We start from the raw sequence: 26779 nt of genomic DNA on the forward strand, positions 1-26779 counted from the left end.
CCAATACGGAATCTGTTGTATTGGACTGACCGGGCGATTAAATGGCAGCAGACAGACAACAACAAACACTCTTTGCCAGCAAAAACAAAAATGAATGAAAATTCTCGTTAATCTTTGTTTCAGTAACCACAAAACACTTCAAATTGTCTGTCATAAATGTTCAAATTCAGTTTAAGATTTTCTTTAGCTGTCTCAATTTAGGAGGCTTAGTGTTGTTAATCGGGTTTTTTGGTTGCCCCAAAAGTTGGTTTGTTTTTACAGCCTATGCACTGGTAATTGAATGAATGCATTAACACCAATTTTGCCTGCAATTGATGACTACCGATGATTAGCTGGCTCTGTTCAATAGGCTTCACCTGCTTGCCCCTCTCTGTATGCGGCCAATGAAGTCAATACGAATGTGATACGAAGCCTGTCCATTTAGATTTGGTCGAATCCAAAGTGCATTGGTGGTAATTAGCAAAGCTGCAACTGCAACTGTAAATTGCCACTTCTTGTGCCAGAGTATCAAGTTGACAGCCAAAAACATAACTAGCTTTGCAATGGCAAATGTTTGCATGTCGCCAACTGCAATCATGGGGGGCCACCGCATGTAAATAAAATTTGAATGTAGCCTTGATCCTCAAATGATGGATGAATGGATTCAATGAATGAATGCTGTTTCCGTAATTTTGTATGCAATGCCGGTTTGACAAGCACAAGACGACAAGTCATTATGATAAATGTAAATGTCATAAAGTTGACATTACATGCTACTTGTCAAGGTGTGAGAATTTGCCAATGTTTGTGCAACAATTGATGTTAATGAAGGAAAGAGCTTAAAAAGAAATTTCATATGCAACAATCAGTTGCACAAGTCACTAAACAGCCGCCCCATCCCCCAAAACACTCCCCAAGCCGGTCATGTTTGCGACTATGGAAATATGGGGCTTAAATGATCGGTATTTGGGAGTAGACCACGAATCTGATATCAAAGTTCGGGACCAATTGCCTAGGGGTCGTCCCACCCCCATAACAACCCCCAAATGGGATGGATTTGCTCATCATGACAATTTGGGTATTAAAGGGAGTGGATCTCGATATTAATAGTTTTTAGGGCCCATAGCCCAAAACGGTCATATTTGCTGACTTTTACAATAAGGGGTTAAATGATAGGTATTTAAGATTAGAAAACGAATTTGATATTAAATTTTGAGGCCAATGCCAATATGGGGTTCAAATAAATGTTATTTGAGAGTAGAGAACGATGCTGATATATTTTCAGAGCTTAGTGTTTGGGCGACCACCCCACTCTCCAAAACACCCCTAAAGGTATTTGAGAATAAAAAACGAATCTGATATCCAAATGTGGGACCATGTATTTGGGGCATAGCCCCTTTTCCAAAACAGCCCCCAAAGAGTAAAAATGTTGGTGCCAAGTGTTTGAGGATGCCTCATCTCATAAACTCCCCTTAACCAATGGCAATATGGGGTTTATTGAGTATTGGCATTTGAGCACGATGCTGATATTTTTTTAGGGCCAATTGTCTAGGGGACCACCTCACCCCCGAAAAACCCCCCAAACATTATGACAATATCCGGCCGAAATAAAGACTTTTGACCCTAAACCCTCCGAGCGAATTCATAGACCAATAAAGATCATATAGGATTCAGATAAAGGCATTTATATTCTTATATTGTTAGTCAAGCGACATACATATACTATTTTTGTAGTATGTTTTTTTCACGAAAGGTTCTTTAATTGTGCGAAATACATATTCAAATCATAATTTGGTTCCATATAAAGTAAAAGAAGGCGTAGTGGAGCGGGCCCGATTCAGCTAGTCAAATTATATATTTTCAACGAAGTACTAGATCTTCCTTATTCTCATAAGATCTAGACTTGTCCGTCCGTCTGTTTTTAAAATCACTCCATAGCCTTACGTTCAAACAAGGCCTATATCTTCATATTGCACTCTTTATAACGATCTCTCGATAAGAAATCCTGACTTCACAGGGTCACATTTTTGCCTCGATTTCAATGAACATCCGTTCCGAGTTTGGATAAAGCTATCTGCCGATTTAAATGTTTGAGCCCAGAAATGCGCTTTCGCTAATAATTTTTCATGTGAATTACACGGACGTCCAGAAATGCGCTTTCGCTAATAATTTTGCATGTGAGTTACTTGGACGTCTAAATATATGAGTATGGACCAGATCTTGTCATATTTTTATGCAGCTGCCCCATAGCCCTGCTTTCCTATTAAAGGCATTAAACGCACAAAAGCCACATTTCCTTCCAAGAGTTTACAAAATTTTAAAGAGATGCCTTAACATTCCTATCAGTTACAGTCAATATCAGAACTTTCGACCTTTTCACTGAAATTTGAAGCAGTAAGAGCTCTTGTAACAGTATTTGGTCCTTCGACGTCCATAGTTTTGCTCTGCACTCTTAACGAATACACAGAAACGAATTTTGAGTTATCCCCAGCGCTGGAAAAACCTACCAAAAATTGAGGTCAGCCTACCAACCTACCATGATAATAAAAGCCTACCAATTTTGGAACCTACCGAAAACTACAACACTGCTCACAACTATGCCTTTCAACTTCCTACCTCTTCACCTTCTTTATATTGATTATAGCTACTGTCGGCAAATGTACCCTGTGAGACGCATTCTTCACTTCAGCTGTCTAAAGGGACACTGATGTAAAGGTTTTCCATACAATATGCTATACTTTATGCAGCAAAATTGTTGGGATAAGCACTGCTTTCTTAAAGTTTATGGAATTGTTGAGAGTCTATATTGGTGGGCGTACAACCTACTGCATTAATGATTATTTTCAAAGGATAGCGATCTACATAGAAACTTTACCACACAAAGCTTGTTCCTTTGTGTCTTTTACGTTTTCTTAGTAACATATAGTCATGTGATGGCAATTATTAAACATACATTCAAGCATTGCTCTAATCGTGTTGATTTTCGCAGAAAAAAAACCATTTAAAAGTCCATGTCTGTATTCAGCAAAGAAAAGTTGAAACAGCAAATAACAAACCATACAGAAAATTGTAGTCGCCTTCTTTTGCTATGAAAACCATTGGAGGATATGTTGTACTAAACCGAAAAAGACATTTTGGCAATGGTTGCGAATTCGCTTTAATGTTCCTTTTCGGTTGTGTCTTTTTTATTGTCATCTACAAAACCTAAAACACCAAAGTGAATGGGGTATCAGTATGGCATGGCAGTATCGTGGGCAGTTGTGCTGCTGCTGCAACAACGCCATCAGCATCAACCACCTTCAACCATGTCTTAAATCGGTCTAGCAGTGATAAAACTTGTAACACAACGACCATTCATACATAGTCTTTGAAGGCTTTTTTCTCAGACGTGGCTAAAAAAGGCGGGCGTTTTCCCTTTATATCGTCTAAAAACCCAAAGCCTTGGAAAATCTCTTACAAAGTATCACAAAACTATGCTGTCTTGCCCCCTGGCGGACTACATTTTGATGTGATCTACTGTGGTTTGGTCGTGGCACCGATAACACGAACATACAGTGCGTCCACATACTCTAATATGTTTATAGCAACATATGTGTGTGTGTGTGTGTGTATGTGGAGAAAAAATAAATAAAATATATATTGGGCAATATGTTTGAATGTTTTTTATGCGTACACATCTCAAAAAGGAAAATGCGTTCAAGTTTTTTGTCAACCCAAAAAGCACAGAACAATGTTGGCATCTAAGCCTTACATGTCATAAGCGTGGACGATTTACGAGGGTTTTTTGAGTATTTAAGGAAAAAAATGCCAAAAAAAACTAAGACTAGGCTATAGTCTCGGTAGGTGCAGACAGAGACACATGCTTTACAAAATGGTAGGCCTGTGCCCCTGCAGACCCAGACATTAACAAAGCAAGAGCTCAGTAGTGTCCACTCATCCAATTCACGGCAGCTTCTGCAATTATCATTATGCTGGATTCCACTTGCGCCGCCATATGGCCTATCCCACAGTAACCCTTGTAATAGCGCTCACTAACATCTTACCAAAAACAAGTTCGTCCTTCTCCGATCATGCACAGATTCCCACCTCGTCACCGACTTTGAAATTGCCATTCCCTCTACGATGTTCATTGACATCCCCTCTACGATGTTCATTAGTTCGACACATATGCGAGACCGGCGGCGGAGGCCACCGTAGCGCAGAGGTTAGCATATCCGCCTATGACGCTGAACGCCTGGGTTGAAATACTGGCAGAAACATCAAAAAAATTTTCAGCGGCAGTTATCCCCTCCTAACGCTGGTGACATTTGTGAGGTACTTTGTCATGTAAAAACTTCTCCCCAAAGAGATGTCGCTCTGCGGCACGCCGTTCGGACTCGGCTATAAAAAGGAGGTCCCTTATCATTGAATTAGACGAGACTGCTACACACGCTCTGATGGAGAAAATCAGCAAGAGCAAGATTCATGTTGCCTTAATTCAGGAGCCATGGACGAAACGGAACAAAGTTTCGGGACTGAATCATATCACCTAACAATTTTTTTATGCTAACACTGGTACTCGGCCGAGAACCTGCGATATTTGTCATAAAAATTTGAATTATAGTTTTTTCCCCAGAGTTGTCAACGTCGGATGCAACAGTTGTGAGAAAGGTAGACAGTGGAGCATACCTGGCATTACTTTATCTACGTTTCGACTCCGCCACCCACGTCGGAGCTGCAACGGCTGCTGAGGAAAGAAAAAGAGATACGAAACGTGGTACTAATAGGGTGCGATGCGAACTCTCACCACATTTCGTGGGGTAGAACCAACACTAATAAGCGGGGTCAAGCCCTAGCAGAGTACTTGAATACTGCAACTGCAAAATTTTGCCCATGAATATTCCACTAAGGAACGGGGGCAAACTAACGACCTAAAAACACTTAATATTAGTAACACCGCCACCTTTGTAAATAGGATTAGGGAGAGGAGGTATTAGATCTGACGATATGTTCGAAAAATGTAATCGATGATGTTCAGGATTGCAGGGTCTCCATGGAACACTCTTTCTCTGACCATCGCTACATTAGGTTTAAAATAGCACGGCCAAATCCGATAAGCTTCCGGAATAAGTTTAAAACCAACTGGACAAAATTCGGAAGGCTACTCAGAAGACAAATTGGGCCTCTTCGGGAAAGGAAATCAGCCCAAGAAAAACCCTGGATGACCGGGGAGATTCGCAATATTGGGAAAAATTTTCGCAGACTATTTAATAGAGCACGTCGTAGAAAAGCGGAAGTTTTTTTCACAGTGTGCCTAGGACTTGCTTATGCTGCGAAAGCCTGGCAGAAGGCAAGGGTGGTGTTTATACCCAAGCCCGGCAAGGCAAATTATGCGACACCAAAGGCCTACAGACCCATAAGCCTTACGTTCGTACTACTCAAAACCATGGAACGTATTGTGGACACTATGATAAAGAGTAGGACATCCAGCGAACTGCACAAATACAAACGGCATGCCTATGTCAAGGGAAGGTCGGTGGAGACTGTCCTGCACGAGGTTGTGCATAAAATAGAAGAATCCTTCGACGCCGAAAGGCACACCCTGGCGGTATGCATTGATATCGAGGGGGCTTTTAACAATGTGCTGACCGACACACTAATCCAATCTTTAGATTGGAACAGGTGGATAAATTGTGTGTCACATGGCATAAATATAAGGGAGAAAGTAGTACAAGGCACGCCACAGGAGGACATTTCATCGCCTATGGGTGACCACCATAAATGACCTATTACGGATGCTGACTGAGGACTGATTTGAACCCGTCTGCTACGCAGACGATGTTATAATACTTCTAAGGGATAAGGATCCGAACGAGCTATGCAGAAGAGCCGAAAGGGTCTTGTATATGTCATATGACTGGGCTAGATCCAGACGTCTCAGTGTTAACCCAGAGAAGACTGAAATCTGCCTGTTCACGAGGAAGACGAAGGTGGGCCAATTTAACGCACCATGTTTCCTCAATAAGATGATTTCGATATCTGACAAGGTCAAATAATTAGGTGTGATCTCGGACAGGAAACTGAATTGGAAGTGTCACATTCAGGAGCGTACTGAGAAGGCTCACAGATGTTGGGCACTATGTAGACGGTCCGTGGTCTGGAAACTGGATCTACAGGAGCGCGATTAGGCCAATACATACTTAGAAAAAGTGCAACATAAGGACCATACAACAGGTTCGGAGAACATGTCATGTCTTGGCATATACGGATAGATGAGGACCATGCCCACTAAAGCACTGGAGACTATTCTCCAGTGCTTTAGACCCATTGACATACAGATTAAGCGTGAGGCAGCCACTGTGGCTGTGAAACTTAGGGCGATGGAAGAAACCTAGGAGGAATGGAAGTGGTTTCCGATCGGATACCTGAGATAAACCTCGAAGTCGAGTGCCAGGCACTGCTGCCATCGGCACAGTCTTGGATTGACGGAATCCTAGTATTGCCATCTGGAAGATCATGTTACACGGATGGATCAAAGCTAAAGGACAAAGTGGGCTTGGGGATCTACATTGAGAACCCAGGTACTGAGATCTGTTTTAGACTGCCTGACCATAATACGGTCCTGCAGGCGAAGATCCGGGCGATCACGGAATGCGTGAGGTAGTGTGGTGCTAACGCGATGACATCGAGAGTGAACATCTTTACCGACAATAAAATTGCCATAACGGCAATAACAACCAGGACGGTAAGGTCACAAACAGTCTTGCAGTGTAAGAAGCAGATTAACGCCTTCTCTGAGGATGGCAAAATCCGCATCGTTTGGGCCGGATCATAACGGAGTAAAGGGAAATGAAAGGCTGACGATTTGGCGGTGAAGGTCAGAATACTGCCGTCAATAAACTTGGTCGAACCCGAAGCCTTTCGGGTCGACGCAGTCCGAGTTAAAGGAGTGGGCGACGAATGCTCATACAACATTGTGAAACAGCGAAACGGTCGATAGGACGCCGAAAATCCTATGGGGGGATCCAGATCGTGAGAAGACGAGGCTATTACTGAAAGGAAGGAAGTAAGAAGGTGGTCAGTATAGCTATTGGTATCATGACGGGACACATAGGAATACGAGCTCACGTATGTAAAAGCGGTGCGGCAAGTGATAGCATCTGTAGGAAGAAGATGAGACGTTAAAGCATTTCCTTTGTCATTGCCCGGCTTTCGCGTCTAACAGGTACCGGCACTTAGGTGGAGACACAATACCAGACATGAACCTCGAAACCAAGGCCTAGTGCGCCTCCATACTGCCCACATAAATCCTGAGCTTCGGAGACCGAAAAACTCTTCTCCGGATGCCTTGCGGCTATGGTAATGGCACGGATCTCTGTTCGAAATATCATACACTCGTTCGGCAGTTTCAACGAAATGCCGTTTAAGAATAACTGGGAGTTGATTTCACCCAAACTTCTCTCTCTAGAAAGCGAATCCTGATTATCCTATTCTGAATCGGTCTCAGTGCAAGGTAGTATGAGACCTTCCCCAGTCTATCCTCCGCATCCATAACTTCAAGAATAAAGTTGAGACCATATCCATCCATCCATTTACAATTCGCCACCTGTGACGATCTTAAACGTAGTTTCAAGCACTGCGATCGTATTTTTTCAACGTTTCTTCGCACTAATCAACCGTTTTTTTTAACTATTCTCAAATTGTGCGGAGTCCAAAGAGAACAAAACTTTTTTACCGGCAAGGTGTTCATGTAATATCGGGCATCAGACCGTAGCATATTGTCTGCCCCTCCTTTAGGTGTGGATGCCTTGGCACCTGTAATCGAGGGTAATGCTTCGACCAGTCGTCAGACTAAGAAATGAGGAAGAGACGTATAAACCTGAGGAATGAGCAGTTCGTACCCAGCCTTTAAGTAAAGGCTGCCATCATCCCCGACACCAGAATTGATATTGTGGACCATACTTATTCGTAAGGGTTTTCGAGCATTATCCAAACTTTTTTATGCAAACCTCGTTTTTGGAAACCCGTTGATTGGAATTTGTCTTTGATATTTGAACGAGTACCAGGGAACTACGGCAAATCGAAGAACTATGACAACAAAAACAACAACATCAACTAGCCAGTATAAAATAGATATGTATTGCAAAAATACAAAGTAGTCGCTATGAAAAACTATATATGAGAATTACTAGTCTTAATTTGTTTACATTGTCTCTCTCTTTGTCTCTTTCTGTGGTCTTTTAGCAGCACCAACCAGTCGTTGGGGCCATTTGTCGATCGATTTAAGAAGAAAAAACAACAACCTCCCAATATTAAACGATCTTTGTGATACAACACCAGATTTCCGCTACAGATTTGTTTTGGCCATGCGCGACCGCCATCGGCTACTGACGCTGGCCAATTTCGTTCATATTGTTTGCTGTCAATTTTATGACAACAGATTTGTGTGTGTGCAACGGCGACAACGACGACGCACATGGAGCGTGCGTGTAATGCATTTTAAGCGTTTCTTGCGAATTTTTGTTGCCTATTGGGTCTGCCGGGTCTCTGAGTTTGTCTAATCATTTTGGTCTTTTTTTCTCAACAACAACATTTGCTATGCAATGTGTTGTATTTTAATTTTTGTACTTACAAAATGCGTTATTTTATAATTTAGTGCATTTTTACGGTTACATTGCTCCATTAATTGGATGACGACGACGAGGGCTTTTAAGTCAACTCCAATATTGTAAAGCTGGTCATGGTTTGGAGGTTTAAGTTGAGGATATTGGAAATGGCAGAACGTCATCCAATCTAAGTACATACTTTGTTGCAACTGTGAATACTGGCCTCCTTGTAGTGTCACATAAAATATGTTGTCCTAAGAGAAAATTTGACTGCAATTTTGTCTGTAGGGAAAATTTTGCTTCATGGCAATTTTGCCTTTAAGGAAAACTTCACAAAAACTATGTCTTTAGGAAAATTTTACTGCTATTTTGTTTTGAGAAAAAAATTCACCAAAATTTCGTCTTCAGAAAAAATTTCACTGAAATTTTGACTTTGGGAAAATTTCACTGAAATTTTGTCTTTGGGGAAAATTTCACTGAAATTTTGTCTTTGGGAAAATTTCACTGAAATTTTGTCTTTGGGAAAATTTCACTGAAATTTTGTCTTTGGGGAAAATTTCACCGAAATTTTGTCTTTAGGGAAAATTTGACTGAAATTTTGTCTTTGGGGAAAATTTCACTTAAAATTTGTCTTTGGGGAAAATTTCACTGAAATTTTGTCTTTGGGGGAAATTTCACTGAAATTTTGTCTTTGGGGGAAATTTCACTGAAATTTTGTCTTTGGGGAAAATTTCACTGAAATTTTGTCTTTGGGAAAAATTTCACTGAAATTTTGTGTTTAGGGAAAATTTCACTGAAATTTTGTGTTTAGGGAAAATTTCACTGAAATTTTGTCTTTAGGAAAAATTTTTTCTAGAAAAAATTTCACTGAAATTTTGTCTTTAGGGAAAATTTCACTGAAATTTTGTCTTTAGGGAAAATTTCACTGAAATTTTGTCTTTGGGGAAAATTTCACTGAAATTTTGTCTTTGGGGAAAATTTCGCCGAAATTTTGTCTCTAGGAAAAATTTTATCTTTAGAAAAAATTTCACTGAAATTTTGTGTTTAAGGAAAATTTCACTGAAATTTTGTGTTTAGTGAAAATTTCACTGAAATTTTGTGTTTAGGGAAAATTTCACTGAAATTTTATGTTTATGAAAAATTTCACTGAAATTTTGTGTTTAGGGAAAATTTCACTGAAATTTTGTCTTTAGGAAAAATTTTTTCTAGAAAAAATTTCACTGAAATTTTGTCTTTGGGGAAAATTTCACTAAAATTTTGTCTTTAAGGAAAATTCACTGAAATTTTGTCTTTAGGGAATATTTCACGGAAATTTTAACTTTAGGGAAAATTTTACTGAAATTTTGTCTTTAGGTAAAATTTCACTGAAATTTTGTTTAGAGAAAATTTTACTGAATTGTTGTCTTAAGAGAAATTTTGTCTTTAAGACCAATTTCACTAACATTTTGTCTAGGGAAAATTTGTCTTTGGAGAAAATTTCTCTGAAATTTTGTCTATAGGGAAAATTTTACTGAAATTTTGTCTATAGGGAAAATTTCTCTAACATCTGAAGTCGAGTGCGAAGCACTGCTGCCAGCGGCACAGGCTTGGATTGACGGAACTCTGGTATTGTCATCTGGAAGTTCATGTTACACGGATGGATCAAAGCTAGAGAACAGAGTTAACCTGGGGTCTACATTGGGAACCCAGGGACTGCGATCTGTTTTCGACTGCCTGACCATAATACGGTCCTGCAGCACAGTAAATTGGTCATCCGAGCGAGGTCACGAACAGTCTAAGAGTGTTAGAAGGAGAGAGAATGACACGGCCGGCATCGTTTGAGTGCCGAGCCTTAACGCAAAAAGTTGAAATGGCAGTGAAGACCAGAAGAGTGCCGTCAATAAACATGGTTAACCCGAAGCTTTTCGGCGACGCAGTCCGAATTAAGGGAGTGGGCAATCAACGACGAACATGCAACAGCGAAACGGTCGGTGGAACTACGAAAATCCTATGGGGAGATCCGGATCGTGAGAAGACGAGACTATTACTGAAAGGAAGTAAGAAGGAAATCAGTATGGCTTTCGGTATCATAACGGCACACAAAGAAAAGACAGAAAAGAGATCACTTATGGAAAGTAGGTGTGGCAAGTGATAGCATGTGTAGGTCACGTGGGGAAGATGATGGCACATTGGAGCATTTCCTATGTCATTGCCCGGCTTTCGCGATGTGGACACCAATACCAGACAAGAACCAATTTAGGGGATTGGCATGGAAAACAATGTGGCTTTAGCCCTGGTAAATCCATCATAAACCAGATATTCACAATGCGCCAATGCTTGGAAAAGAACCGAGAAGAACAAATTAACAACTACGATCTTTCGCCTTCGACATCATACATGGCGACAGCTTATCGTGCGATCTTTTTAATATCCTGCTGGAGAAGATTGTACGAGATGCAGATGTGAATAGGCAGGACACACTACTCACATGCTACTCGCCGATGCCGATGCCGACAACCAAGATAGCTTAAGTCGGTCACCGGAAGTGTAACTACAGGCTTTGTAAGTATCAAAAGGGAATCTGTGAAAATGGGTCTGACAGTAAAAGAACATAAGACAAAAAAATGGTATCAACTCCCACAACGTATTGTACAGTGACGACCAAACCTCCAATCGAAAAATCAAATGGTGAAAGGCATCTCAAACTAGGTGTCAAAGATTGAAGAAGGGCGCAGAAGATTCAGGCGCTCGAAAATCTATTCTAAGTTCGCCAAATGGGATAAATGTTCTGTCATAGCCAATTAAAGTAAAGCATTAATGAGCTTCAAATTTAAATTTGTTTCCAATATTGCTCCCATATTTCTCTCCTTGGTATTGGTGACATTTCCCCCTGAGTATTAACTGCTTACTAGCCATATTTGTTTATAATGTTCAACACTTTGCCATTAAATGTATTTGGTTATATTGCATTCAGTTTTCTGTTGGGTAATATTTCTTTCCCCTTTTTTGGGACTTGGCCAATGGATGGCAAGGTCATCACGTGTAATGGCCTAGTTGCCAAAAGCATTTAACTTCATTTACATATTAATTGTGGTAACTTGGTGACGTGAACCACCATCGTGCCGCCATCAACTTGGCTTAAGCACAGTGCAAGTGTCGTTAGACACCTCATAGAAGTGCGTATGTACATTAGACCGTCCCATGGTATAAAGGAGAATACAATACGTACGAAATAGTACGTTTACTCCACAATGGATGCTATTTGGTACTTTCTTTGTAAATTGAACTAGATCTTTGAATTTTGAAACTTAGGTACACTATGGTAGCCTTAATTGAGCGAGTTTTTTTTTGGAAATTTGTACATTTCGGTACAAAAAAAAGTACCACAAAGATACGAAATAAGTAAACTTTGTGTAGGGCGGATGGATTTGAATTAAGATATCTGCTGCAAAAAAATGTGGGTGAAAAGAGAAAATTTAAAAATAGTTCTGGTAACTGGAGAAAATGTACGTTTAGTACCGCAATTGGTACTATTTGGTACTTTCTTGGCAGATAAGGCTACAGGACTGACATTTGGCAATTAGGTACAACTAGGAAATACATGATGGGTAACTAAATGATATATTCAAAAATCGTACAGTTTCGTTCCAAAAATTGGTACCATTTGGTAATTTCTTTACAGATGGAGTTAGAGCTCTGATATTTGGCATACAGGTACAACTAGGTAAAATATGATGGGTGACTATTATTTTTTACCATTCGTACATTTTGATACCAATATTGGTACCATTTGGGACTTTTGGCGCAGTTGGAGCTAGAGGCCTAAAACTTGGCATGTTGGTAAAACTTAGAAATATATGATAGCCGACTTAATGATTTTTTCACAATGCAATGATATCGCCTGAGATTGTTTTCAACTTCCTTAAGTGAAGATTTTGTGACACGAGCGATAGAAAATGTTTGCAGGGTTGTATGCATCTTTTGGCAGTTGTATTTATGGTTCTAAAGCTAGACAACGGCAACGGCTCTCGCTGCTGCGGCTAGGTTCGAATCCCGGCCGGGCTCTGCCGAATTTTTATTTTCAAGTTATTGGATTTGCCTGTTATTTATCTTTTTGTTTCTCTTTCGAGACGAGCTCAATGATCGGAGATTCGAATGGCTGGAATTTGAACCTGGGCACACGGAGCAGCAGCAAGAGCCGCAAAGACAACCATACTTTGTTTTAAATATTAGATTTGGCCTATAAATAGTGTGTTAGCAATCAGTGCAAAATTCAGCTCTGACTTTATGACCAAATGTCACCGCCGATGAGTCAGTTCCTGCAACCAATAGCGACCACAATTTTCAAAAAAAAAAATTTTAGGTATCTTTACCAATTTGACAGTAACAGAAGAATTGTGCCAATTTTCGATTTTGAAAAAAAAATGTGGGGTGGGCACCCCCCCCCCCCCCCCTCCCAAAATAAAATCCTGGCTACGTCCCTGGTAGTAACTATGCCCTTATAAGTGTTAATGGAGCGAATTATATGTATGAACCGATTTTTAACAAAATTAATAGCGTTTGTCTTTGCGCAAAAAAGTGATTTTCGTGATGATTGGAATTTCTAAGTCGAACTACACATTTACATTACCAATTTCATGCTAGGACTTAAAATACTCAACTAGATTCCTTAGAAAGCACTACAACCAACTTTGGACCTCGTGGAGGTCTATTTTCGTTAACCGATCGCCATAATATTTCGTATGTTGCTTATTGTGATTTTTTTGGGACACTCTACTGTACATACGTATGCATGTATATGTACGTAACAATGTTTATATTTCATGTTAGCTGACATACAGTTAATAAATAATTTTTTAGTTATAATTTATGTGACTAAGCTTCGAAAAATATGTTTTACTACAATTTGTATGTTGTGCTGCTTTTGTTGCAATGTTTTTTTTTTAATATTTTAGATTAAACACGATAGTTGTTCAGGATTAGTGTAAGGATCGTATTACATTTCACAATAAATTTTTAAAGGAGTTTGAGAAACTGTTTTTGAGTTTATTTAAAATATTTTAAATACAATAATAATTTAATGCAATAATTAAATACAATAATAATTGGAAATAATATTTATTTATACTACGTTAAGAGAACGCAAAACGGCTGCTCCTGAAAACTTCTGGAGTGGGTGCTGTCTGATCTTTTATCCCAACTACCAAGATGTAAGCTCTTTAGAATAGCACGGCTTGTATTAGTGTCTTGTGTAGTATGAGGGTCTTCTTTACCATGATTTTAGTCTGTCGATGAATGGAAACTTCTATTTAATCTACTTATGTTTCCTCCAAGGGCATCCGAGTTTTATGACCGCGAGCATAATGTGGGAATTGTTTTAATCCACAAATCCTAGGACAAACTTCTGCTCTGTTTCAAAATAGCATCTATTGGCTAACATAACGATAAGAGGTCGATGAGTACTTTGACAGGGGTCATAACCGGACAGTGTGCCATAGGCCGCATGGCGGCGCGCATGGGGATACCGCACAATGACTTCTGTAGGTGTTGCCTCGATGAGGATGAGACTATTGAGCACTTGCTGTGTTCCTGTCCGTGTCTGCTGAGACGTAGGCTCTCTTCGGTTCTTCATCCCCAGCTCGGGTTTCTCCACTCCTCCTGTCTTTTTCTTTTATTCGTGCATAACCTCTAGTACGAGGTCTCACATTTTCTTTTTCTTCCCTTTCTCTCTCTAGGGTACCACAATGGGCCAAACTGGCCTTCGAGTGAACTCAACGTTGCTGGACAACCCATTCAACCTAACCTAACCATTGGCTAACATCCTTTTTATACCCTACACTACCACTGTGGTACAGCGTATTATGAATTTGTGCATTTGTTTGCAACGCTAAGAGGGAGAAGAACTAAATCCATTGATAAGAATACCGATCGGCTTAGAATCACTTCCTAATTGAATTTGGTTATGTCCGTCTGTCTGTCTGTCCATGTATTCTTGTGATAAATGTTAAGGTGGCATTTATTGTCCGATTGGTATTTGGTCCGATCTTCAAAATTTTAGCAAAAAAATACACCAAAAAATAAACTTTGATGAAAAAAAAAATTCAAATTGAAAATATCATAAAACCAAAACTACAAACACAACAAACTTGTAGATGAATATCTTTTTAAAAAAATGAGTATAAATTTTGCCCACATTTTTGGATGAAAATACCCAAAATTCCCACACTGGGAAAAGATTTTTGCAAAATTGTATATATGTATGTATGCAATTAGTTATTACTTGGGACAATGAAAATATGTTATAAAGTTGGGGGGGGGGGGGTCTCAGCTTTGAGTTTTGGGAACTCGAAGGGTTTTCCCAGTATTTTTGTAAAAAAATTCCAATATTGTACTTCACAGATCTCCTATTAGAGTTAACACAATTACATTAAGTCTTCTTTACAGTATAGTAGGAAAAATTGATAGTCCTCGGCCAAGTTTTCTGTATAGAGGCGAAACAATGAAATTACCTTTTTTACGAAAAAATGCTAAAAATTTACTTTTTTCAAATTTTTTGATTTGTAACGCGCATAACTTTTAACTGATGAATCGGACCTTAGCGTATATCGCGACACAAAAATTATAAATTTTATTAGCTTTCCAAAATCAATTAAAAAATTCAGAAAATCGGTTCAGAAATGATTTGACAGGGTCAAACTTCTCACATATTAAAGAGTGCTGTCCGATTCAAGTATAAGATCAATGATAAGGGACCTCCTTTTTATAGCCGAGTCCGAACGTCGTGCCGCAGTTCGACACCTCTTTGGAAATAAGTTTTTACGTGGCTGCCATATCAAATGGTACAGTACCTCACAGATGTCGCTAGCATTAGGAGGGTATAACCACATCTGATAATTTTTTTCTGATTTTCTCACCAGGATTCGAACCCAGACGTTCAACATCATAGGCGAACATGGTAACCTCTGCGCTACGGTAGCAAGTATACCACGAATCTGATATATAGGGTGATTTTTTTGAGGTTAGGATTTTCATGCATTAGTATTTGACAGATCACGTGGGATTTCAGACATGGTGTCAAAGAGAAAGATGCTCAGTATGCTTTGACATTTCATCATGAATAGACTTACTAACGAGCAACGCTTGCAAATCATTGAATTTTATTACCAAAATCAGTGTTCGGTTCGAAATGTGTTCAAATTTTGACAAATTTTGTTCAGCGATGAGGCTCATTTCTGGTTGAATGGCTACGTAAATAAGCAAAATTGCCGCATTTGGAGTGAAGAGCAACCAGAAGCCGTTCAAGAACTGCCCATGCATCCCGAAAAATGCACTGTTTGGTGTGGTTTGTACGCTGGTGGAATCATTGGACCGTATTTTTTCAAAGATGCTGTTGGACGCAACGTTACGGTGAATGAACACATTTCGAACCGAACACTGATTTTGGTAATAAAATTCAATGATTTGCAAGCGTTGCTCGTTAGTAAGTCTTTTCATGATGAAATGTCAAAGCATACTGAGCATCTTTCTCTTTGACACCATGTCTGAAATCCCACGTGATCTGTCAAATACTAAGCATGAAAATCCTAACCTCAAAAAAATCACCCTTTATATTTTCAGGGTCAAGTGTCTGCGCGCCAACCCCTAAGGCACCCCCATAACCGGAATTGTGTACTAGCCACTGCGATATGGGTTTCAAATGAATGGTATTTGGGAGTTGATCACGCATTCAATATCCACTTTAGGGCCGCTCTTCCCAAAGAGTTCACATTCATCAACCATGAAAATGTGAGATTCAAATGAAGGCTATTTAGGAGACGAATACTATTCGGATACCCTGTTTTTGGGGCAAGTGTCTAAGAAATTTACCCAATATCAAATATCAAAATTTTAAAATGCTTTGTTTATTTTATATGAACTGGTGCCTTGGTAATTTAGAAGTTTGTTTTGCAATTTTTTTTTTTCAAATACATTTTTTATTCAACAATATTTTTTTTTGTACGAATGTCTGGGTCTTTTAGTGATGAAAGTAATTTTACAACGACACGACAATGTTTTTTTTTTCTAAGAAGTATTTACAAATGAAATTCGTTCAACCGAATGCATTCCTGTTCAACAGCATCCTGGACTGAGAAACACTGGAGCAAAATGGCCCTTTGGGTAATATGTTACATAACCAAAGATGGAATGTAGAAGAACCGAAAATGTTCAAAATTGAAAATATTTCTGGCAAGAAATATTCAAAATTTTCTAAAGGTACTGGAGTCTGATGATGATGATAATGGTTAGGTGTCATGGCATGCATCACTACTATCACTACATTAGTTCAAAGGCGGAGACGTTGTTTCATTTAGGCAACAATGGGGGCAGCAAAGGCGGTTTTGGCAACAACGGCAGCTGGGGCAGCCACAACGGGAGCGGCGGCGACGGGCACATCCTTTTGAACGACAGCATTGAAGCCATTGATATCATCGGCATAGTAGTTGACGGTACGACGGGAACCATCGGGTTCAATGAGGGAGTAGGAGCCACGGACAACACCACCATCACGGGTCTCTTCCTGGGTCTTGGAGTCACCGGTCAAAGTGTCTTGGACATCGTAGGCGAACTTGTATTGGGGATGGGCATCAACAATTTCGGGTTCAACGAAGGCAGCCTTGGCCACAATGGGGGCGGCGACGGGGGCAGCAGCTATAGGAGCGGCTACAGGGGCAGCCAAAGGAGCGGCAACAGTCTTGGCCAAGACAGGAGCTGGGGCAGCGGCCACATAGGGAGCTGGAGCAGCAGCCACATAGGGAGCTGGGGCAGCAGCCACATAGGGAGCTGGGGCAGCAGCTACATAGGGTGCTGGGGCAGCAGCAAAGGTCTTAGCCACGGGAGCGGCAACATAAGGTGCTGGGGCAGCAGCTACATAGGGAGCTGGGGCGGCACTGTAGTAGGGAGCTGGAGCAGCAAAAGCTGGGGCAGCAGCAAAACTCTTGGCCACCAAAGGAGCAGAGTAAGCAGTTGGGCCAGCAAAGTAAGGAGCAGCGGCCAAGTGAGCGGGAGCAGCAAAAGGAGCGGCGGCATAAGGAGCAGCAGCATAGGCAGCAGCAGTATAGGGACCAGCAACGGGAGCCAAACCTGCATTAGCAGAAAGGGCCAAGGTGGAGGCAACAGCGGCAACCTAAAATAACATCCATAACGATGAGTTATATCCATTGTAGTGGTAATCCATATTGACGTTGTCATCCCTGAAGGTTGCAAAAGTTGCGGGGGGAAGGCAGAACAGCCTTAATACTTACGGTGAACGATTTCATTGTTAGGCTTAGGTTTATGGGGGGATATGTAATCACTGTCGGTTGTTTAAAATTGAACTGACATGTCGTTACCAAATTTGTTTGGCTATTTATATTGGCCAACTTTGAGCAAAAGAAGCTCCTCCAATTGACTCTCAAAGGGAATCCAAAATGAAAAAAAGTATATGACGAGCTACTAGACAGACGGACAGGCCAAGCAACGGTGCTGTTGCTGAATTCTTCATGAACGTGGGCGGCAGCCGAGGCCCTCAAAAAATATTCACCTGTCATCCTTGTGTGGTTGTTGTTCTTAGTGTTTTGACTGCTGCTAGCGGTGGCTACTACATTCCATGGTTGCACTACATTTCAATGTTGTCTGTTGCTCTTTTTTTGTTAGCTAAATTTTCTGAAGGCAAAAAAAAACCATTAAGGAAAGGCAAAAGTCGGGCGGTGCCGACTGCATAATACCTTACACTTACCCTATAAGTACAATGTGCGAGCTATAGACAATTCTGAATCAATTTTGAAGGACCTCGGCGGATGTTTTCAGAGGGTTATCAAATCCGTTATCAAATTTCGAGCAAATATGTTCAAAAGCGATTGACAAATGACAACTTTATTGCAAATTACCCAAAATCTGAGGAACATATACATGGGAGCTATATCTAAATCTGAACCGATTTCGAGCAAACAAAACTCAGATATTGTGATAGTCGTCATGAAAAGCGTTGTGCAAAATTGTGGCAATATTGGTCAATAAATGCGCTTAATAGTCATATGAAAATCCTTCCTGCTAAATATCGAGAGAATCGGTTAACAAATGAGCCCTTTATTGCAATATTTCTCAAAATCGGACGAACATATATATGTGAGCTATATCTAAAGCTGGACTCTTTTTCGAGCAAACTTCTCAGATATTGTGGTAGTCGTCGAGAAAAGCGTTGTTCAAAATTTTGGCGAGATTGGTCAATAAATGCGCTTGCAGTTACTCAAAAGTTAAAATCGGTAGATATATATATGGCAGCTATATCTAAATCTGAACCGATTTTTATGAAATTCACAAGTAATGTCGAGAGTCAAGAGAAAATCCCTCCTGCCAAATTTTGAGAGTATAAGTTGACAAATGACCACATTATTGCAATATTAGTCCAAATCGGACGAAAATATATATGGAAGCTATATCTAAATCTGAACTGATTTCGACCTAGTTTCTCATATATTGTGGTAGTCGTCGAGAAAAGCGCTTTTAAATAATTTGCAAAAGTTGGTCAACAAATGCCCTTGCTGTGACTCTAAAAGGTAAAATCGGGCGATATACATATATGGCATAAATATGAACCGATTTCTATGAAATTCAACAGTAATATCGAGAGTCAAGAGAAAATCCTTCTTGCCAAATTTCGAGAGTGTCGGTTAACAAATGGCCATTTTATAGCATTATTATTGCAAATAGGACGAACATATATATGGGAGCTATATCCAAATCTGAACTGATTTCGAGCAAATTTCTCAGATATTGTGGTAGTCGTCATGAAAAGCGTTGTGCAAAATTTTTACAAGATTGGTCAATAAATGCGCTTGCTGTGACTCCAAAAGTTAAAGTCGAGCGATATACATATATAGCAGCTATATCTTAATCTGAACCGATTTCAATGAAATTCATAAGTAATATCGAGAGTCAAGAGAAAATACTTCCTGCCATATTTTGGAGAGTATCGGTAAACAAATGAGCACTTTATTGCAATGTTTCTCAAAATCGGAGCTATATCCAATATCCAAATCTGAACCGATTTCGAGCAAACTTCTCAGATATTGTGGAAGTCTTCGAGGAAAGCATTCTACAAAATTTTTGCAAGATTTGTCAATAAATGCGCTTACTGTGACTCTAAAAGTTAAAATCGGTCGATATACATATATGACAGCTATATCTAAATATGAACCGATTTCTATGAAATTCAGCAGTAGCGTCGAGAGTCAAGAGAAAATCGTTCTTGCCAAATTTCGAGAGTGTCGGTTAACAAATGGCCATTTTATTGCATTATTATTGCAAATAGGACGAACATATATATGGGAGCTATATCCAAATCTGAACCGATTTCGAGCAAACTTCTCAGATATTGTGGAAGTCTTCGAGGAAAGCATTCTACAAAATTTTGGCAAGATTTGTCAATAAATGCGCTTACTGTGACTCCAAAAGATAAAATCGGTCGATATACATATATGACAACTATATCTAAATATGAACCGATTTCTATGGAATTCAACAGTAATGTCGAGAGTCAAGAGAAAATCCTTCTTGCCAAATTTCGAGAGTATCGGTTAACAAATGACCATTTTATTGCATTGTTCCTGCAAATCGGACGAACATATATATGGGAGCTATATCCAAATCTGAACCGATTTCGAGCAAACTTCTCAGATATTGTAGTAGCCATCGAGAAAAGCGTTGTGCAAAATTTTAGTAAGATTGGTCAATAAATGCGCTTGCTGTTACTCCAAAAGTTAAAATCGGGCGATATACATATATGGCAGCTATATCTAAATCTGAACCGATTTCAATGAAATTCATAAGTAATGTCGAGAGTCAAGAGAGAATCTTTTCTGCCAAAATATTCAGAGAATCGGTTAACAAATGACCATTTTATACCATTATTACTGCAAATCAAACGAACATATATCTATGGGAGCTATATCTCTGAACCGATTTTTTCCAATTTCAATAGGCTTCGTCTATAGGCCGAATAGTATTCCTGTTCCAAATTTTAAGACGATCAGATGAAAATTGCGACCTGTACTTTGTACACAAATTGACATGGACAGACAGACAGACGGACAAAGCTGAATCGTATCAGAAAGTGATTCTGAGTCAATCGGTATACTTATCAATGGGTGTGTCGCTCTTCCTTCATGGTGTTACAAACAAATGCAAGAAGTTAGGATACCCTGTACCACAATAGTGGTATAAACAGCGCTGCTGCCTAAAAACCCCAAATTTTCAATATTTTTGGCCGTAGAAAAATTCTTGGCACGTATATCGGGTAAGACGATGCGCGATATATGACCATATTAGCAGCAATGATGAGGTTTGGGGCCACAACTCTTTAATGCACACACGCATGAACACATACAAGCAACTGCATTCATATATGCTCGCATAAATTTTGACAAGAAGGCCTTGTCGTTTTGTGTAGTGCGGCGAACGCATTATTTACTCGCTGGCCAACGAAAGTGAAGACGCGAAGCAGCCAAGTAAACTCAACGCCTGCCAATAATTACCATTCCAAGCTCATCGTATTTAACACTTGCCCAGAAAAAAACCTCCATCAAATAAATACTCATCGACGGCTACCACGACATTTGCTGGCGGTTATTGGTGTGGTGTTTTGGTATTCGCTGATGTTGGCGATTTCTACATTTTTCGTTCGATTTGGTCGATTTTAATTCGTATTTCGTGCCCAATCAAATATTTAGCTCACCCACTGTCATTTGAATTTTGAAGTGACGCTGCGGCAATTGTCATTGCAATCGCCAACGTGAAACTATTCTACAATAAATTTAACTGCTCCAATTGCTCCTGAGGAAGACAAAACAAAAAAAAAAAACAACAGCATAACAAATTTTTTGTTTGTTTAAAATCCCAGCAACACTTCCTTATGACAGAATTTGCAATTTTTGTACCATTTTTTTTTTTGAATATGGTATAATTAAGTCTTTGGTTTAGTATTGTCATTTGAACACTTGTTTGTCAAAATGTTTGAAACGTGAATACAGAATTTTCAGTATCGTTAACAAACTGTAAAGTTTTGAACTTTAAATGTTGATACTTAAAGTTTTGAATTGATTGTTTCACAATGAAGGCTACAATGGATTATAAGTCCTAGCAGCTAAGAAATATTTTTTTAAGAAAAGTGGTCGAAATTAGGTGCCAGAAATCGGAGAAGAAGCGCATTAGATCAAGTCGCTTGGAATCTCTTTTGAGTACTGCTGATGAAACAAACGTTCTGTGGTAGCCAATTTACCTAAAGAATTAATCTGTTCTGTAGATTAAAAGCTGGGTTTTCGAGTTTGACACCGTATTTCGCAGTCCATGATAATTGTCATTGCAATATAAGCCAACAAAATCATATTCTCCTCTATAAATGTTGTATATATTAACAGATCCAAATTTATGGATTTCTTTCCACTTTTCTGACATTTAGTCCACTGTGCAAATTGTAGTTTCCATATCTTGTCAGTTAGCACGCTCTTCGCTACACATAAACGAGTAAAAACAGTTGTTGCTAGTATGTATTGGTGTATGAATATACAATGGTAGCATTTCTTGACATTGAAGGTGCTTTCAATAATGTAAAACCGGCATCATTCATGAAGGAGTTGGAGTTTCTAGGCATCAACTCTACCATAAGAAAGTTAATTAATGACTTACTTACTAAAAGATGCATTACAGCTGGCTTGGGATCTGTGGATCTGAAAAGATGGGTCAGCAGAGGAACACCTCAAGGTGGAATATAGCCATTAACAATATAGTATTGTCTCTGGAAGGAAAAGGTGTGGTCGCGTACGCTGATAAAGCACAGTGGGGAATTTGTCCTCAAAAGTGTCGTTTAATTTAAAATTAAAATTTCAAGCTATAACATTCGAAAGGTTATAAAATTCCCTTTTATATTCCAGAAAAAATGGTCTTAAGACATATAACATAGTTGTAGTAGGTTTTATGAACATGTCTTTTTTTGCTTTTTCAAACTATTGGGTTGCCCAAAAAGTAATTGCGGGTTTTTTTAAAAGAAAGTAAATGCATTTTTAATAAAACTTAGAATGAACTTTAATCAAACATACTTTTTTTAGACTTTTTTTCTAAAGCAAGCTAAAAGTAACAGCTGATAACTGACAGAAGAAAGAATGCAATTACAGAGTCACAAGCTGTGAAAAAATTTGTCAACGCCGACTATATGAAAAATCCGCAATTACTTTTTGGGCAACCCAATAGTATGATTTTGGATAATTTTTGTACACAATTTTTCGTCAAAAGTCATATGACCTTGAAATTTTAAACCTATCTGTTTCAGGCGTTGAACTAATTTTTCAAATGTTGCTTCAGGGGAAATCATAGTTTTTCATATCGTAAAATAATAAATTTCGGATGACTTTCAATTTTTTATGTTGTTTTAGAAAAACTTGAAGATATAGTTGACTAAACGAATCTAGCTTCGAATCCCGGTTTTTCTAATTCATAGGATCCTCGGCTATACGTATATTCAAAAAAGTGTTGCCCCATTTATTACCCAACCTAGTTGTCAGTTCTGGCAAGGGGCTTACCGCCCTCGAAACTCCGCATTTATGTGGACAGTATGGCGGCGCTCAAGGCCTTGGGATCGAAGATGGTGAGGTCGAGATGCGTGACGGATTGTTCCCTGGAATCCCTGGATAGGCTCCGAGCCCACGATATAACGCTGACATGGGTTCCTGGACATGAGAGGATTCCAGGAAATGAGAGGGCGGACGAGTGCGCCAGGAGGGGTTCGTCTGCGCCGGGCGGACAAGTCATCGCTCTTGCCTACGTGCCATTTGTCGAAGAGGTTACCCGACCACTGCAGTGTGTACCAAGCGAAGATCCTTGCAATTAAGGAAGTGGTGGAATTATCATAACGACAACCAGCATAAATATCTTCTCAGACTGCCTGGCAGCCATTAAATCCCTGGAGAATGTATTCCTGAACACAAAAACCACCCTCGACTGTCGCAGATCTCTCAACGACATGACTGAACAGTTCAAAATTCACCCATCCTGGGTGCCGGGCCACAGAGATACCCAGGAAATTGTAAAGCGGACGGGCTTGCGAGACTAGGAACTATCATACACATTCCAGGAAAGCTACCTCTAGCGACATTTAAGCTAAGTTTTCAGGAACAGGGCCGAAGAGCAACGAAAGATAGATGGTCACAATGAGGAGGCTTTGAGCATTCCAAAACTATGTGACCTAATCTAGAACACTGGCTAGAACAGACATCTCAGTCATTGTGACCGTCATAACAGTCTATCCTTCACATATTCAAATAAGTTCGCCTACGTACTTGAATTCACTGAGGTGCCTTATTCTAAAAAATAGTTAATTAAACTTTTACTCAAAGTATCGATACATTCATAATTGTGGGAAATCATTTTATATTGCAACATTTGATGCGTAAGTTTATTGGCAAATTAGAAATTTTACCTAAATCTATCCATTCCAATGAATGTTTACAAACGTCTTACCACATTGCACCATAGCCGCCTATGCACAAACAATGTTTTAAGGTTGAACTTAAGGTTGGTATACATACACATTTTGTAGCGATGATGTTCACAACGATCGGTGCATGAAAAAATAGCGCTTGTCCAAAAAATCATCCACGCTTGTTTACAATATTTACAACAACGTCTGGTGCAACATATTTTTTCTATCAGTGTAGGACTCTTAAGAAGGTCTAGGCAGGCCCGACACCTCAACCTAGAATTAAGGCCTCTTTCTCTATGAAGTTTATGTGCATTTTCACATTTGCCTCTAATCCATGGTTGTCAGTTGGCATTACCATAAGATAGTTGATCTAAGACTAAAAGTAGTAGGCTGCTTAGAAATTTTGGTAAACGAACATTGTTTCTGGACATTTTCAGAAAGCTTTCCGTGTGGAGGTACAGATCTATGAAAGAACCCATCTACCCACAAATATAAATATACATTTCAATGCTACTAATGTTTTGAAAGTTTAATTTTTTATTTTCTCTTATCGCTTGTTAAAAAATTAACCAAGTTTATACCCTACATTACCATCTCATATAAAACAGAAAAAGGTTTTTGGACAAAGTGACTTGTTTTTCCTTAACGGCTTATTTGTCTATCCAGTGCCTAAAAGCAGGTCTTATGTAACGATTTATGCTGCCTTCCTCATTTGCAAGTCAAAGGCAAAGATATGTCGTCAATGACTATTATTCTAGGTTGTTTAACGTGTATGTAATGAGGATGATGCAAAGTAATATTTTATTAGGGTGGTACAAGAGCAGTTTCATAAATAAAATTTTAAAAAATACAAACTTAAACTGTCAAATTAGTTTAAATTTTAATTAGATTTTTTTTTTTTTGTTTATTTCAGTAATATCATGGAAGAATACTGGACTCTGTCAAATCATGAAAATGTGGCCAGAATGCGTTTAAAACTAGAACCCCAATTATATCCCAATACCCATGAAAATGCCTCAAAATTACGTGATAATGCAACAAATCATTACGATGCCAAGTAAGTAGATAACTTGAGGGACCTATAATATTTCCTATTGCCCCATAACTACTATTTCAGAGAAATCCCTGAATTTGATTCAACCATTAAAAATGTGGTGGTGCGTGACTTCTTATCCAACGATGAAAATTCCCAACTGGAAGACGATCTACTCTTGACCATTGAACAGCAATCGGCGCAAGATAATACCTTGGAGAAATTGGTGATATCTCAGGAATGTGAATTGATAACCTTGATGACCAAAGTAAAGGGGCGTATAGAAGTAAATCAAAATTTATTTACCTTCATTGATTTGAGTCCACCAGCGGAAGATGGTTCAAAGCATGATTTCAGGTCGGTGTTTTGTTTTCGTTTTGGAATTTTAACCAAAACGTTACCATTTATTTCTATTTAATTGTCAATTTTAGGTTTTCAATTAACAAAATTCGTGAAGTTCATTTGCGAAAATATAATTTGCGTAGAAGTGCTTTGGAAATATTTTTAGTTGATCAAACCAGCTATTTTTTGAATTTCACCACAAAGGTAAATATATCTCTTCTTATACATATTGGGTTGCCCAAAAAGTAATTGTCGGTAATATAGTCGGCGTTGACAAATTTTTTCAACGGCTTGTGACTCTGTAATTGCATTCTTTCTTCTGTCAGTTATCAGCTGTTACTTTTAGCTTGCTTTAGAAAAAAAGTGCGCGAAATTTTGTTTACATTTGTTTGTTTGTCGTCAATTTTAATATGGATACCACATGTATTGAAAGAAATTCATTTAACGAACCGAATCAACGCTTGTGATATGCACCTTAAACGCAATGAATTCGATCCGTTTTTAAAACGAATCATAACTGGAGATGAAAAATGGATTGTTTACAACAACGTTAGTCGAAAACGATCATGGTCCAAGCATGGTGAACCAGCTCAAACCACTTCAAAGGCTGATATCCACCAAAAGAAGGTTATGCTGTCTGTTTGGTGGGATTGGAAGGGTGTGGTATATTTTGAGCTGCTTCCAAGGAACCAAACTATTAATTCGGATGTTTACTGTCAACAATTGGACAAAATGAATACAGCCATCAAGGAGAAGCGACCAGAATTGGTCAATCGTAAAGGTGTCATATTCCACCAGGACAACGCTAGACCGCACACATCTTTGGTCACTCGCCAAAAACTGAGTGAGCTTGGCTGGGAACTTTTGATGCATCCACCATATAGCCCTGACCTTGCACCATCAGACTACCATTTATATGGATCTTTGCAGAACTCCTTAAATGGTAAAACTTTCGGCAATGATGAGGCTATAAAATCGCACTTGGTTCAGTTTTTTGCTGATAAAGGCCAGAAGTTCTATGAGCGTGGAATACTAAATTTGCCAGGAAGATGGCAAAAGGTTATCGAACAAAATGGCAATTATATATTTGACTAAAGTTCATTCTAAGCTTTATTAAAAATGCATTTAATTTCTTTTAAAAAACCCGCAATTATTTTTGGGCAACCCAATATATAAAAATCAATTTGTGTTTGTTTGTCGGTTTGTTTGTTTGTGTGTTTGTGTGTTCCTTATAGACTCAAAAACGGTTGAACCAATTTCAATGAAATTTTCACTGATGGTGCATAATGATCCCGTGGTAAAAATAGGGTACTACATTTTTTGATAACTAAAGGGGGGGCGGACCCTCCCCCTTGCCCTAATTTTCAAAAA

General features: G+C 39.1%; 2 protein-coding genes across 4 annotated transcripts in view; one reads left to right on the top strand and one right to left on the bottom strand.

Annotated features, from left to right (window-relative positions):
- LOC106086282 (neurobeachin-like protein 1) overlaps positions 1-26779 on the top strand; it is a 296682-nt gene that overhangs the window by 239052 nt on the left and 30851 nt on the right. For all 3 annotated transcript variants that reach the window (XM_059360778.1, XM_013250890.2, XM_013250899.2), the window contains 3 exons: positions 24947-25090; positions 25151-25423; positions 25498-25612. In XM_059360778.1, the coding sequence (XP_059216761.1) occupies positions 24947-25090; positions 25151-25423; positions 25498-25612 (532 nt within the window). The remainder of the gene's footprint in view (positions 1-24946; positions 25091-25150; positions 25424-25497; positions 25613-26779) is intronic.
- Positions 16552-17897, bottom strand: LOC106086300 (cuticle protein 21). Its single transcript, XM_013250924.2, has 2 exons — positions 17825-17897; positions 16552-17706 (listed from the first exon to the last, which is right to left on the bottom strand). Exons 1-2 carry the CDS (start codon positions 17837-17839, stop codon positions 16891-16893), a joined length of 831 nt encoding a protein of 276 aa, XP_013106378.2. The 5' UTR covers positions 17840-17897; the 3' UTR covers positions 16552-16890.

The sequence above is a fragment of the Stomoxys calcitrans genome, chromosome 1 (assembly GCF_963082655.1).
Source record: "Stomoxys calcitrans chromosome 1, idStoCalc2.1, whole genome shotgun sequence".
Taxonomy (NCBI): domain Eukaryota; kingdom Metazoa; phylum Arthropoda; class Insecta; order Diptera; family Muscidae; genus Stomoxys; species Stomoxys calcitrans.